This window comes from Eschrichtius robustus, chromosome 8 (assembly GCF_028021215.1).
Source record: "Eschrichtius robustus isolate mEscRob2 chromosome 8, mEscRob2.pri, whole genome shotgun sequence".
Taxonomy (NCBI): domain Eukaryota; kingdom Metazoa; phylum Chordata; class Mammalia; order Artiodactyla; family Eschrichtiidae; genus Eschrichtius; species Eschrichtius robustus.
Genome location: NC_090831.1, coordinates 65,416,740 through 65,433,605, shown reverse-complemented (window position 1 = coordinate 65,433,605; position 16,866 = coordinate 65,416,740). Strand labels below are relative to the sequence as shown.

The 16,866-nt window shown below is 34.5% G+C and overlaps 1 protein-coding gene across 2 annotated transcripts in view; it reads left to right on the top strand.

The window, feature by feature from the left end:
- Positions 1-16,866, top strand: part of PHF14 (PHD finger protein 14) — a 193,684-nt gene that overhangs the window by 32,810 nt on the left and 144,008 nt on the right. For both annotated transcript variants that reach the window (XM_068550589.1, XM_068550591.1), the window contains exons 6-7: positions 3,477-3,588; positions 6,835-6,972. In XM_068550589.1, coding sequence (XP_068406690.1) covers positions 3,477-3,588; positions 6,835-6,972 — 250 coding nt within the window. The remainder of the gene's footprint in view (positions 1-3,476; positions 3,589-6,834; positions 6,973-16,866) is intronic.

Genomic DNA, 16,866 nt, shown 5'->3' with positions numbered 1-16,866 from the left:
ATTTTATCCCAAAATAAAGGACAGTCTTTTAAATTTAATAAATTTTTTTTAGTAAAGTAAAAAATAGTTTTCTTATCTTTCTCATTTTTACCTCAATTGGCGGACAGGCCCTTGAGAAGTATTGCCATACAAGATTATTGGGATTGCATAGGGTCTACCATGGAATCTTGGAGAACCCTGTGTTGATGTTTAGGAAAAATGACTAAAAATCTTACCTCTTGTCCGTCATTGCCCATCCCCAAAATAAAATAAATATATAACAAATTATTTGATGTATTGACTTGAGTCTGTGGTCTGTATCATGGACAAGAGCATTATTTTATGTTTGGAGTGACTTTGGCCTAGAATTAGGGAATTTAGTACAACATTAAAAGCATGTACTTTCAGGTTGGACCGCCTATATTTGAATTCTAGTCTTTTCCTTCTAACTGTAATTTTAGATTTAACCATTTTATGCCTCAGTTTCCTAGCACTTTTGAGAGAATTAAATGAGATGATTTCTATAAACAGTGTAGTTTCTGGAGTGTAGTAAGTGTTTAATAAATATCTCCTTAGTTCTGCTACTGCTACTACTAGTGATTTTTATTACCAATATTATTCTACTTACTTAAGGTAATCATAGAATACCAACTGCATAAATTCTTTCTTATTAACTCTTTAGTCCTGAGAGTTGAAATTTATGGTGATAAATTGTTGTGAATAAGTATGGCAGCTTCGGAAAACCCAGAGCTTCGTTTTAGGGAAGAGCATTTATTTTACCTTTTTTCTTGTCAATAATTTGAAATCTCTATTGAAAAGCAACTATAAAGTAGCTCTCTTATCACACTAATATATAATATGTACTAATACATAGTCCACAAAATAACTTGGAAAGTTTTTCTGAATGAAGGAAAGGGAGGCCTCTTTAACCATTTAGTTTTACTGAGAGATATTTGTATTGACTTCTGTGGATCTTACATGTATGTAGACACCTCCCTTCATGGTGCAGCCTGGCAAGTTTTTTTAATACTGTTTGAACATCTTATTTGTGTTGATGCTCACACTCATACCTGTAGGCTAGTGTGGAAAGTACAGGTCTTGATATAGTTTGAAGGATGTAATACTAGCTTGAATCAAGGCAAAAAAAGCCAAGACATTTGACAAGCTATTTAGTATTCTAGCTAAAATGCAAAACAGATGAAAAGAAAGAACAATGCATGGAAAGAATGAAAAAGGTTTTGAAATTAACTTCTATTACGTAGTCTAATTAAACTTTTTCCCCCTCTGTTTCTGATGGGACCCACAAATTCTACAATAGAAGATGATGTGATTTAATGTGAGAAGACCATCAGCGCATTCTTATCATTAAATTTTTATTTTTTTTCTTAGGGAATGTGTTTTATCCTGTGTTAATGGTATTAAAAACCTGATTATAGGAAGTATTAGACATGCTTTAATATAATAGGGTACCACGCCCTATGCTGCAAACATTTCACATACGTCATTGTAACTTCCAAACTACATGGTGCCTACATGGTGCTCCGTTCCTAGTAAACACTTAATAATTAATTACTGAATGAATAAATGAAGGAATGAAAATAACATCCTGGAAGTGAATTTTTTAATATTGTTATAAAGGCACTACAAATACAAGACATTTCAAAATCAAATTTGATGGATGAATATAGTTCCCATTCTGAAATGAGTTTTTTGAGAAGTAGCTTTCTACTTAGTTTGCTTTATTAAAATATGTAAATTTAAAAGAATCTATTAATAGCTTCTATGCTAGAATGAAAATTCTGACGCTTTGTTTTTTGGTGGTTTTATGGGATGCTTGTTTTCTGCTCCTTTCCCTAATCAACATCTGTCTTCATAGCTCCAAGCAGAATGGATGGTAAAGTAACAAGGAAAATTATTCCTTTTTGATTTCTCAGTTTGTCTTAATTACAAGGTTCTAAAGTATGTGCAGCTAAACAAATGAACAAAAAACTATATACAACATATATTAAAAAGGACCAAAATTGTCTCAGCTGTTTGATATGTATTTTAATAAAGAGTCAAGTTGGCATCCTCACATGAGTGGTTGGGGGAAATGACACACTTGTGTGCCAATCACACTGAAATGTCAGTTTAAATCTGTAGTACTTGTGTGACTTGTACTAAAACATTTTAAGAAGGTCAGTAGGAAGCAAGCAGCCAGCTGTTGGGTTTATCAAAGATAAACTTGTACAGAGTACAACAGCATTTAACACACCAGTGGAGCATGAGAAAACTGCGCAAATTAAATTGAGAAAGCAGCTGCTTGTTGAAGATGTGTATCTTTATATTGAACTCCACAGGATGCATTTGGGAGGTTGGATTAAAACATTTTATCTAGAAAATCTCAAAACCTTGGAGTTTCTTCCCAATAAAAAAAGATAATTTTTAAAGATTTGTAACTCTTTTCCCCAGTACATCTATAAAGTGATTCTTAGTCTTATTTCTTTAAAACACATAATGCATCACAAAACAGAACCATGTAGCAATGATAGCCTCTCAAGCTGTGATAAAGCAAAATTTGTTGTTAATATTTTCACAAGGTTAAGAGATATTTGCCATCTCATTTTTACCCTCTGTCTTGCAGAAGTGATATAGATCTGTTTACATTTCAAAATCTAGTGATCCTGTGTTTTGTTTGATTGTAAGCAAACAGGGTGCCTAATATATTTTAAAAATGTTCAGAGCAGTTTTTAAAAAATGGAATTAGAATCAACTCCTATTTATTTTTTCTGTTTAGTATACTTAAACTGAACATTCTTTGTTTAGTGTTGTAGCATCATTCAGACTTCAAAAAATATATGTGGGGCACCTACGTTTTAGTACATAGGTTTGTATGGTGAACAGATGAGTTGAATGAAATATGACTTTCTTATATTATTACAACTGTTCTGTACAGTCTTCTAGCAATCAGTTTCAACCTGGGAAGAAAGAAAGTTAAGAGGCACACCAAAAATTGTTTTAAAATATGTCCTTAAGGATTATCTAGTAGCTTTTAGAAAAAAGTAACAGGAAAGAGCAATTTTATGTGATTTATGCAGAGTAACTTCCCAAGTCTTAAATTAGGATCTTTAATTCTCAGAGTGCTTAAAATAATGAATGTGAATACCTTTCCATGCATGTGAAAATGATGTTTCATTTGAATAGTGGTTTTGTGCAAATATTTAAGAATAACAGATAAGTGCAAAGTGCGGTGAATTTTAAGTGAAAGGCAATTATAGATGTTAACTCTCACCTTTGGCTAAGCTGCTGGAAAAGTAGCGCTTATTGCAGTTCCTTTTTCTATAAATGATATCATTGTATAGGTGTTCCGTATTCTTTAGTTGTGTGTCTGAGGTTGTGAAATCTGATCATAAAATTCTTGGAGTAGTTATTTGAGATGACACATATTTTACATTTATTTTCCTGTGGGCATTTTATCCGAAGGTCTGATAGCAAAATCATATCTTTTCTCCGTATAGATGGGTTCACATTGTTTGTGCCCTGTATGTTCCTGGTGTAGCCTTTGGAGATATTGACAAATTGCGACCAGTAACACTCACAGAAATGAACTATTCCAAATATGGTGCCAAGGTAAGGCAAAGTGTTTTTGATTGTCTAAGAGAAAGTTTTTACTTGTTAGTTTACATGACTTTTTACTAATATCATTGTTGACTACAGAAATGCTTATTACTAATTGTGCTATTGGAGAGCAGTTAGCACTAAATCATTTAGTATTGCTAGTAATTTTCCCAGAGAGCCAATAATGTATAAATTCCTCTGTATATTTGTATAACTTGTGGGGTAAAATGGTAGTTGATGCCACTGCTGTTTTCCTCGTATTTAGCACACTGCTTAGTGCATAATGAATTCTCAGACTACATCCTTATTTTTAATCAGTTGGATCAAATACAAGCTTAATTTCTGACTTTACTTTTGAAGTGGAATTTATTAAAATTATGAAAAGAGTACAAGAAGCACCCATTATTTTACTTCCACTGCAGAAGGCCAACAGAACTTTTTTTTTTTTTTTTTTTTTTTTTTTTTTTACTAGCAAATGATTCTCAGCCTCAATAGTTTATAAATAGGTTTTTAACTATGACTGAGTTTTAGGATTATAAGTGATAAGATTACCCACTTATGAATTTAAACTTAAGTATGTAATTATTGCAAACATCTTCAGAATACTAGAACTAATTAGGCAATGATATATTCTCTTTCCATTACTACGTATTGGGCAGTTGGGAAGGAAGACTCTTGAAGAGCATTAGTAACATATTAAAGGTGGGGTGGGAAACTTACAGATTGTTGGAAAATTCTGATTTGAAATTTTTAAAATTTCACAATTTCTGCTGTTATATCCAGAATATCCTCTTTGGGCTTTAAACACCATCCCCATCCGTCACCTTCTACCCTCGAATAATCTTGTGCTTTAGTTTGGGAGGTTGTAGCTTCCCTCTCCAGAATTAGATAAAGCTTCCAGGCCCTAGTATTGAACTTACTTTCCTGGTGCTCAAGTAATTGTACACTATCTTGTTACCTCTCTTAAATGCCTTTAAACTATAACAAAATAATTTGTCCACATTATCTAGTTGAGTAGGAGTAATACAAATTACCTGGTCCACCAGTGTTGGAAATGGAAGTTACTACCTTTTGAGGGCAGTTTCATAATTCATAAGCACAGCGCCTAGAAGGGAGTAGCTTCCATCTTTTTCAATAAGCACATGTTTTTACCATAAATATAAATCTAGAAGCAATTAAAAAACAGTAACCAGATATTACTTCATATAACTGAGACCAGCAGTGACCTCTGGACTGAAAAGGAGAGTCATTAAATGTATAATTATCAGCTGATTATTTTCATTATCACCTGCTTTTGTTTTGAAGTATTACTGGGACATGGAGTCAAAAAATTATGTACTCTCTAGCTCATCTGCAAAATCAAACCCAGTGCTGTGAATTATATCTGGGATAGCTCTCTAGGTCACATTGTCTATCCATTTCCTCCTCCTGATTACTTTCTCCCCTGTGTTCTCAGTTGCTCAGTTCCCTAGCATTTTATTTATTTACTTATTTTTAAATTTATTTCTTTATTTATTTTTGGCTGCGTTGGGTCTTCGTTGCTGTGCGTGGGCTACTCTTTGTTGCGGTGCACAGGCTTCTCACTGCGGTGGCTTCTCTTTGTTGTGGAGCACAAGCTCTAGGCACGCGGGCTTCAGTAGTTGTGGCTCCCGAGCTCTAGAGCGCAGGCTCAGTAGTTGTGGCACACGGGCTTAGTTGATCCGTGGCATGTGGGATCTTCCCAGACCAGGGCTTGAACGCGTGTCCCCTGCATTGGCAGGCCGATTCTCAACCACTGTGCCACCAGGGAAGCCCGTTCCCTAGCATTTTAAATGATTCAAGCAATTGAGGAAGATTCTGTTTTCTTCATTAGATTGTTGTATTGTCTTATGAGACTTCATTGTTGGAAATTTTTTCTTTGTGTTCACTCTGAAATCCCTTGCCCAATTTCATCATACTACATTAAGTCACTCACTCAGGGGACTGTTCTAAACAATTTGATTCTGTTCATAGTATTGACATCCTTTAAATAGTTTAATTTCTCCATTTCTCCCTCTCTGACCCCCTCTCCTTCTCTCTATCTCTTTTCTTTCTCGTCTCAATTTTTTGGTTTCATGTTCAGATTACTATTTGCTGGAATTTTTACCATACATATACTGCTGTTGGTGGAAAAAGACCCATAATTAGTCAGTAGAGTGTCAGGTGTTGGGAATGTTTTCACATCTGTACCCAGAGTCCTTTTCCTGCTATTTTTATTCATTGCTGATATGTCAGTTTGGTGCTGTATACCAAGTAGGTACTCACTAACTGTTATAGTATTATGATGTTTTTAGTGTCTATTGAAACTTTTTAATTTTATTTTTTTAAATGTTTCTCTCATATTTAATTTACATAGAATACATTTATTAAGCAGTTCTTCCTTAATCGTCTACTGGCAATCTTTCACAATTTAGCAGGTTTTTTGTGACGGTTCCTATTACCAGAGTAGTATATATTTTGAGACTAGGTTTTTCTTTTTCTCTCTCTGTGGCTTAGTTAAAAGTATAAAAAAATAAATCGGGGCGGTGGCATTTGGGGTAATTTCGACAGTTTATGCCTTTAGTTTTGCAGGTTTTCCCTTTGTATACAGAAAGAATGTAAATAATTGGCTATATTGTGTATTACTACCAATTTCACAAAATTGTTTACTTAAGATTACTTTTAATTCTCTTAAATATATTTTTAAAATGCATTATATCTTTGGTTGCAATGCCTAGATCTTTCAGCGAATTTTCTATGGCTTCTTATTTATTTTCCTTAATTTTTCCGAGTAGTATTATATTGTTCAAATCAGTGTAGCTTAATGGTTAAGAGCATGGACTTAAAGTAAGATTATCCTGGTTTGAAAACTGTCTTTACCTCAGTTTTCTCATGTGTAAAATTTTCTCATATGTAAAATGGAAATATAGTACCTCTTCCACATATTATTGTGGAATAGAGTGTCAAATGATTATATATATTAATATTTATAAAGTGCTTAGAATAGTGCCTAGCACACGGTAAGCCCTCAAATGATATTAATTATTATTATCATCATTACTATATCAGTGGAATTTTGTTTTTTTAGAACTATATAGAGAATTACTTTTTTCATATAAATACTTGGCTTACCTATAGTTATTGTTTGTATTGACATACTGTTGGTTCACTATTTGTATTTTGTAGATGCTTTGTATGAGAATGCAGTTTCTGTTCTGGAAATATTTTTGCTCTGAGACTTTTCCTGTTATTCCGTTGTAGGAGTGTAGCTTCTGTGAAGACCCTCGTTTTGCTAGAACTGGAGTTTGCATTAGCTGTGATGCAGGGATGTGCAGAGCCTATTTCCATGTGACCTGCGCTCAGAAGGAAGGTCTGCTTTCAGAGGCAGCAGCAGAGGAGGTAGGTTGATTTAAGTCCATAGTTGGTGAATATGTTCATGAGACTTTTCATGACTCCATTATGTCCTACAAACAAGTATGCATCATAAAATAAATTTACGAGTTTATTCTTAAAATCTTTGTCTAGATCACAGATCTAAAACTTTAAGAGTAAACAATATATATGAGTTTCTTCAGTGTTAAACCTAGCCATACATTTAGAAAACATGTTAAAAATCTTATAGTGAAATCTGACAGATAAAATGAAACATAATTCAAGGTGTTTTAAAGCATTATAATGTCAGCATATTTTATATGAGAATCTGAAATTATATTTGAGTAATAACCTTGCTCTGTTACTCTTTAGATAAAATCATTACTCTGTCTTCAGTCTTCAGTATTTGCATTTCTACTTCTTTACAATTATTTTTAATTCTAAAATTTTCCTACCAGAAATTTAGATTAAGCAATCAGTTGTTTTCAAAGTATGTATTCGGGACTCTTTAATATTCTTTCAAGGTCTTTGAGGTTAAAACTGTCTTCATAACAGTATTAAAATAGTATATACTTTTTTTGCTCCTAATTTTCTCACATGTAATAGTGGAGATTTCTAGAGATTATATAGCTATCTTCTTTAATGTCCACTATCGAGATATTAAAGAGATTTGTAAGAATGTAAAACAGTGCCACTCTTCTCACTAAATTTTTTTTGTTGTGTAAATTATAGTATTTTTCATAAAAATGTTATTTTTGTTAACATGTAATGGCCTTACTGTTATTTTAAAAATTACTCAATTTTAACTTCTAATATGCTATCTATAAATATAACTCACCTAGCTCTTTGGGGTCTTCAAAACATTTTAATACTGTAAGGAGTCCTGAGAGCAAGTTTTGTTGATTCTTTAAGCACTTTATATAGGCAGGTAATTGAGTATTCTGTAATTCTTACTTTATATTTGGGATATATTGTTATGTATATATGTTATGTTCCATCTTTTATTGGGTAAATTTTCAGTGTCATGTAAAAATATGTTTTTTATGTTGGGCTTTCATCTTATTCCATTTATTTCATAGATAGGAAACAAGTAAAAAAGATAATCTGATGAAGAAAATTTGTTGAGCAAATTTTGAAGGATATATTTTATCAATATAGGGATCCTATTGAAATTATATTTTGGGTACATAAATCTGTTTTTGTGTCAGTCTCTGATTCTGATGAGTTGTACTTTGTTTAATTGAAGAAGGGTACTAGATGAACACTGAGCATTTTCTCAGCTGTTTGGTAGACACAGAGGTACAATTATAAAATAGGGTCGTGTGGATTAGTCATGGCTATAACTCAAGATGGTGGGCAAAAGTGCAGAGAGACAATACAAGTAAGACTCAAGATCAGATAAATCTCAGTGAACAGCTGGATCAGGGAATCCATAAGGTATTACTCTCCTTCTGGCAAACTTTGAGTTTTGCCACCAGAAGGGTTCCTTTGTAGCCATTTCTTTTAGAACTTGTAGAAAGAGCTTTGCCTTTTATGCTATGGTAGTTTGGGTCTCTTTGTATAGCACCATCCATCATTATTTTTGGTAGACAGTAGCCATTTAATTAATGAAAATGTGTGAAGTAGCCATGTATGGGACAGTGGAGTATAATGGGGTCTATAGTGATTTAGAGAGTGTATCCCCATATCTAAAGGCATTCAAATTGAACTGAAACAAACAAAACACAATATTGCACTAAATAAATAGTTTGCAGTCTGTGGTCTCTATGTCTATATCTGTGGTCTAATCTGGAGAAATTTACAGGGAAAGTTAAATAAATCTGGATGTGGAAAGTAGGCCTGAGGCTTTTTCCTTACCTTGCTCCCTCCCTTGATTGATTAGGTAGGAATTCTGGATTCTGGAATAATGACTTTTCTTCCCATTTGCTGTCTTGTTAAATGAACTCTTTTTGGGGAAATGGTTTAAAGCATATTTACATATGTTTATGGTTTCCTCTTACAAACAGTTTATAGAATTGGAAAATCGTAAAGATTTCTGAACAGTGTTTTAAAACCCAAGACTTTGCATGAATCAGTATCAATGAGGTTTGCTCTTGACAGTAAGCATTCTGTTAAAATGAAGTTCTTGGCTACTTCTCATGGTTGTACTTCTGTAGATTAAGATTTATGTAATGTATATTTGATTAAGAAACAAATTTTAAACTAAAACAGACCTACTCTTTGTGGGTACACCTTGTCTTCTGTTTCAGTTTTATGACATTCTAGAAAGCATTTTTTTTTCTTTTTTAAAGACTGGTTTATAAAGTTGGATTTCTTACTTCTTAATGGCTGTTTTATATAGGCAGTAAAAGAAAGGTTGAAAAAGAGAATAAGTACCTCAGTTTCATCCAATGACATCATACACCTTAGCGTATTTTCATGTTTTTTTATAGCCTTCTGACATAGTACTTTATCTTACTGGTGAGAATGCATTTGAAGTTTCTATTCTTTTTGATCCACTTTGTGAAAATTCTAGATTATTTAGAATATTTAACCATGTTATGTTACAACATATCTTATTATTATTAAAACTGAACTATAGCACAGGCTCAGTTATGACTGAAACTTACATTATTATGGTTCACATCATATAGTTAGACTTAAGGTTACTTATATTTCATTTAAACCATATGGTAGTATGGTAGTATGATAAAGTATGATTTTGGTACTGTGAACATTATTATAATTTGTTACCATGTAGAAAATTCTCCTTGAAACAATGTAAGATAATTTATCGATTTTTTTCCCACAGCCTTTGATAATGCATTGCAATCATTCATGGATTAAATTTCAAAGGCTCAAATTAGATCTTTAGCTGTTGAACTGATGCCTTAATATTGCTAGAAGAACCAGGATGGATAGGAATGGCTCATGGTGGATCAAAAACTTTTCAAATGAATTCATCAAGAAGTTATGTTACTTAAAGTTAGACATTTTATATCAGATCTTCAGTGATACCTTTATGTGGCTGTGTTAGGCATTATTTTAAAAATTATTCTGGATGAACTCTTTGAGAGTTACTCAGATCACGTTCTCTCTCACTCCACGTCTAATCCATTAGCATATCCTGTCTTCAAAGTATATCTAGTATATGTCCAAATTCTTCTTACCAAATTCATTGCTGCTATCCTAGTGTGTCATCTTTTGTCACCTGGATTAATGTAACAACCTCCTAACTCTTTCTACCCTTGCCTTGCTAGAGCAGAGGGTGGCAATTTTTTACTACAAAGAGCCAGATGTAAATATGTTAGGCTTTGTGGGCCTATGGCTTGTGTGTAACTATTTAACTTTGCCATTGATTATGAAAGCAGCCATAGACAATACATAAACAAATGAACATGGCTGTGTTCAAATAAAACTGTATTTCCAAAAACAGGCAGCACCAGATTTGGCTTTCAGGTCATAGTTTGCCAATCCTTTTCCAGAGAATAGAGGACATTTTCAATAGCAGCTAGTATTATCCCATTAAAATCTAAGTCAGATCTGGTCACTCCTTTGCTCAAAACCCTTCAGTGGCTTTCTGTCTGATTCAGACTAGAGGCCAGTTTCTCTGCTGATTTATAAGATTCTGTGTGATCTGGCTTCACATTACCTCTCTGACTTCATCGTTTCCCCTCATTCAGCCTCATTGGCCTACTTGCTGCTCCTTTAATGAATGGCCAGGTGAACTCCTACTCTGGGCCTCTGTACTTGTTCCTCTGCATGGGCTGCTCTTCCCTCACATGGCTCATTCCCTCACTTTGTTCGGGTCCTCATTCCATGTCTACTACTCACTGGTCTAAAGTTAAAACCCTCTCCCTGCCATGACACTTTCTATTCCCCTTTCCTGCTTTATTCTTCCCTTTTAAAAATACCTAACCACTATCTAATATAGCTCTAGTAGTTTTCTGGTAGTGTCTTTTGGATTTTCTATGTATAACATCATGTCATCTGCAAACAGTGACAGTTTTACTTCTTCTTTTCCAATTTGGATTCCCTTTATTTCTTTTTCTTCTGTGATTGCCATGGCTAGGACTTCCAAAACCATGTTGAATAAAAGTTCTAAGTGTGGACATCCTTATCTTGTTCCTGATCTCAGAGGAAATGCTTTCAGCTTTTCACCATTGAGTATGATGTTAGCTGTGGATTTGTCATATATGGCCTTTATTATGTTGAGGTACGTTCCTTCTGTGCCCACTTTCTGAGGAGTTTTTATCATAAATAGATGTTGAATTTTGTCAAAAGCCTTTTCTGCATCTATTTAGATGATCATATGGGTTTTTAAAAATAAATTTATTTATTTGTTATTTATTTTTGGCTGCGTTGGGTCTTCGTTGCTGCACCTGGGCTTTCTCTAGTTGCAGTGAGCGGGGGCTACTCTTCATTGGTTGCGGTGCACAGGCTTCTCATTGCGGTGGCTTCCCTTGTTGCGGTGCATGGTCTCTAAGCACCCGGGCTTCAGTAGTTGTAGCACGCAGGCTCAGCAGTTGTGGCTCACGGGCTCTAGAGCACAGGCTCAGTAGTTGTGGCGCACGGGCTTAGTTGCTTCGCGGCATGTGGGATCTTCCCAGACCAGGGCTTGAACCTGTGTCCCCTGCATTGGCAGGCGGATTCTTAACCACTGCGCCACCAGGGAAGTCCCGATCGTATGGTTTTTATTTTTCAATTTGTTAATGTGGTGTGTCACATTGATTGATTTGCAGATATTGAAAAATCCTTGCATCTTTGGAATAAGTCCCACTTGATCATGGTGTGTGATAATATATATGGTTCTTATTTATCTTGTTTATTGTCTGTCACTTTCATTAGGACATAGATTCATGAGGACAAGGATTTTTTGTTCTTTTTTATTTTTCACTGTATCCTCAGTGCTTAGAATACAAGTTGATGGACAAGATCCCTCTGTCATTCAGCTTTTATTTGGTCAGCTGTTTAGCATTTAAGGTCTTTTTTTTTTTTTAAGATTTTATTTAAAAAAGAATTCTAGGGTAAAATTAGTTTTCAAACCATCATTTTAAGTATAGTGCCTTGCATATTTGATTTCCCATTTTTCCTTGTTTTGATTTCCTATTTATCTACGGGTATGGACTGAGAATATTTCCTTGGCACATTTTCTTGTGGTATTGGAATAACTTTATTCATACACGTGTCTCTTTATCTCTTTGGTTTGCATAAGTTGATGTTCACTGCTACCCCAGCTCAGTTTCCTGTTAAAGCGTGTGCTAGCAAATAGATCTGTTTCACTTTGGTACTTCTCTAAGAATCTTATTTAACCTTTATTTGAAGTTTGACTGTAAGAAATATGATTTATTTGGAATATATACAGAATATCAACTCCTCTAAACATTCTATGTAAGCCATATTATTAGATGCTTACATACCTGGGCAAAATTATTTTGATTCTTACCATTATTCCTTTTGCTGATGTGTGCTTTTTACATTTTTGTTGTTGTTGAAAGCCTTACTGATTTTGTTCTTTTGTATTAACTGGGAATGTTAGTGAACCTATTTCTCAGCACAGTGTTCTTTCTCTCAGTTCTCAATAGTAGGTATAGCAGTGTGTTTGCTTACTAATTGGTTTGTGATATTGTGAATTATGTAACTGATTGTATTAATAACTTCTTTTATTTTCTGGAAGTTTCAGAGCCACATTTGGAGTCTACTACCAATGTGCATGTGGCCTTTAAGATAAATACTGTGGTTGTTCATCTTCTTGATGTTGTATCTTACCTAGGCTTTTGGCAGCAAGTAATAGAATACTTAACTGCAATAGCCTAAGTAGTTATTAACTATCTCATACGACAGGAGGCATAAACATAAGTAGTTCTGGGGTTGTTTCAGCAGCTCAATGATGAAGTCTTATTTTATCCTTCTATCCCACCAGCATCAACACGTTTTTCTTTTTAGTTCCTAACCTTGTTGTCTCATGGTCTCAACATTGCTGGAATAGCTCTTAGTACTGTGTTCTTTCATTATGGAATTCAAAGTCAAAGAGAAGGGAAAGGGTTCTCGTATTACTAGGAATGAAAAATTTTCTCATACGTTCACTCCAATAGATTTTCCCGTCATCTCATGTATTGAAACAGTCATTATGGCCATCGTTAGCAATGAGATAAGTTGGGAAGGTAAAACCTGACATTTTTAGTTTCTGTCAAAGAAAATGGATTTTACAAAAAAGGAATATGTTGGAAGGGAATGACTGGGGGTGTGGTCAGCAACTAACAGTTTGCTACAACTAGCCTAAGAAGTTGGCAGTTTATTTCCATTCACTGTAGCTCATACCTAGACCAAATGAAGAAGTCTTTATATCAGCTATTAAAAGAAGGAAAAGAAGAATCAGGTGTTTTGAATTAAAAAAAAAAAAAAACACAAGTAAAAATGTCACCTTTCCCGTTTTTCCCTTCTTTGCTTCAGAGTAGAAGAATTCTAATATTCTGGGCCTTCTTTTCTCTGGGTCTGATCTGTTTCCTGGTCTTTGCCTTTTAATAGTGTCGTACCCTCTCCTTCCAGCCTCCCTCATCACAGTGGAACTGGCTTCTCAGTAGTCCTTCCTTTCCAAGGCTTTTTTTTTCTCAATGGCTTTTTACCCCAGTCAGAGCGGGGGGTCAAGTTAATACTGGCTCAATTACTTTGTGTTTTTTAGGGAATTCAGTTTAATAAATCAGAACATTGTTTAGTCAAGATTATTGTTATTTTTGATTTATGGTACATTTTATGCCAAAAGAGATCACCTGTCTAAACTCCAAACATTAGTATGGCTTTAGCATCTGTTAGTCAAGGAAAGAAAACAACATTCTACATTGAAAAAATAATTCCATAGACTGAATAGTACTGGCTTTATCTTTTATCATCACAGCCCCAAGTTAGTTCTATAATCTTACACAGAGCTTTGAGGAATACTCTGTATGTCTGGGCTTCATCTTATTTTTTCCTACCTCTTTTTTCACCTCATTCCATTATTCACTCTCACCTTCCACACGCACACATACACACACACTCTACAGTCCTTACTTAGTTTTTAAAATTAATAATTAAAACTTAATTAAAATTATCTTATACTTTGCATATTTTAATAAGCCACCTCAAATCCTTTTTGAATAATATAAATGATAAATAACATATAGGATAAAAACACACCAGTCTTGTTTTTAATAAAGAGTTTATATCATTATTTTTGAATTAACTTTATGAGTTTTGTATCAGTGTCTAAATTGAATATATACCATAAGACCATATTTTTATCTGTATTATAAACCACAGTTGAAAATAGTGAATTTGGAATGGTCCAACTAAGTGTAAGGAAATATAAAATATAATAATAAATGCAGATGGGTAATTCTTAAATATGTGCAGAGCAGAGTATTAGGGCTTTCCTAGATAAACTGATATTGGATAAGTTGAGCTTTAGCTGCAGAATAAATTAACATAGGTTTACTCTCTGTGTTTTAACAGATATGGTTAAAAAATGAAGAGTAGAATTGGATACTTTAAAGTGTTATATAATCATTAAATTATATATATTTTCGTGCTAGAAAGAAATATGTCAGATTTTAACCAGCTTAACATAAATAGTTAATACCTTTTAATGCTTTTGTGGAATCTGATGCCAAAGGATAATTTTGCTTTCCTGTACAAAGCCTTATTTTTCTGTTAGCTAGATTAGTATTAATTTTTTATATAAAGGTAAAGATAATATTTTAATGATGGATAAAGAAACTGCTATATATTTTTAAATAAATATAATTTAAATACATAAAAAGACTTAATGTAAATTTAGTTCACCTTGGTTTTAGACAGCCACATTTTGCATACAATGTGTATGAGTGTTTTAAGAATTGATAAAATACTTAAGTCATAAAAGTAGAAAATGAAAAAGTGATAAATGCCAAATGGGAAAAATATACCTTCAAAAATGAGATCAAGTTGAATACAGATTCTTAGATAGAACCCAAATACAAGATATCAATAAAGCTAAGTTGGTTACTTTCAGTTTTTATAGGAAGAAATACTAAACAGCTATAGACATAGTTTTGTTTATGGTTCAGAAATATATAAAGGACAAAATATGTACATTGTCAAATTAATTTTTCTCTTTTGGTATCGAGACACTAGGCATTTGGGCATTGAATTTGCATTTAAAATTTTCATCTGTAAAAAGTCTTAGAAATTTCAAGCACTAGAATAAGAAATTAAGGAATCTTGCTCAGATTTATTGTTTTTATTCTTTGGTCTTCATCATCTGGGAGTTTCAGATTTGAGTACAAGACTCTTTAAAAAATAAATTACAGCTGTATGTTAAACAAGTTAATCATATAATGCCTGCAGAGGCACTGCAGCTGAGGGCTGACAGAATTATAACTCAGCAAGTATTTGTGGAACATGACTGTAAGGAGTAAGTCCTTGTTGAATTCACGTTCCGAAACTCAGTTAAGTTGTGTTAACGGGTGACCTAAACTTTGTTTAGCAAACAGTGAGATTTATATTCAAACAAAGCTTCATAGTACTCTGTGAAATCAGTCAATCATGATTGAGGGCATGTGCATATGTGCAAGACACTAAACTCTAGGTATGGGGTGGAGGAGTTTGTCAGGGAGCATAAATATAGCTTTAAGTCACAGTATCAACCTAGGTGGGGATAGATAGTAAACACAATAAAATGTTCAACAGTCTTACAAGATGGCAATAAAAGATGTGACAGGTGCCTAGTATGGACAAGAAGTGGTGTAAATACAGAAAGAAGGTTCCCTGGAAGAATCAGAAACTTCAGCTGGACCTTCTTGACCTATCTGTCTCTTAACCTTTGAAACTATCTAAGGATTACAAATTAATGTTTTTACTGTCATTCATTCAGTATATTTGTTCAACAGATATATTGATCTACTGTGTATTAGGCGTTGCTATGGACCAGGGGTCCCCAACCCCCAGGCCGCAGACCACTACTGGTCCGTGGCCTGTTAGGAACTGGGCCACGCAGCAGGAGGTGAACAGCGAGCGAGTGAAGCTTCATCCGCTGCTCCCCATCGCTTGTGTTCCCGCCTGAACCATCACACCCCTCACCCCACCCCACCCCACCCCACCCCACCCCCGGTCTGTGGAAAAATTGTCTTCCACGAAACCGGCCCCTGGTGCCAAAAAGGTTGGGGACTGCTGCTATAGACCCTGTAGAGATAACAGTGAACAAAACAAACTGTGCTCTTAAGGTAGCTTACATTTTAGTGGCAGGTGGGCTCTCCTCTGACAGAGAGTGAAAAAGTTAGCCAAAAAAATACTGTGATAAGTATTGTGGAGAAATATAAAGCAGGATAAAGTATTTAGGGAGTAAGGGAGGTAGGGCAATGCTGTTTTATATGGGGAGATCAGAGAAGGGCTCTCTAATAAGGTGACATTTTATGGAAATATGTAAGGAAAATTGTAGGGAGCGTATGTTTATTTGAGAGGAGAGCATTACAGGCAGGGAGAACAGAAATACAAAGGCTCTGAGGTAGGAACATGCTTGGTTTGAGGACCAAGAAGAAGACTGGTGTGGCTGGTACAGAGTTAGGGGCTGGGGTTTGGTAAGAGGAGAGGAGGAGGTCATAGAGGTAGCAGGGAGCTACTTCATGTAGGGCCTGGAAAAACATGGGAATGACTTTGGATTTACACTCTGAGTGAGATGGAAGGCCATAAGAGTTGCATAGAGTATATATGAACCAACTGATATTTAAAAGGACTGCCCTGATAACTGTATTGAGTACAGGCTGTAGGGAGGCAAGGGTGAAAGCAGGGAGGCCAGTTAGAACTTTTACTGTAACAGGTTTTAGGATGGAGGTAATGAGAAATGACAAATTTTCTAGGTATTTGCTGAAGGATTGTGGAATGTAACAGAAAGAGAGGGTAAAAAGGGTGACTTCTTTTTGGCCTGAG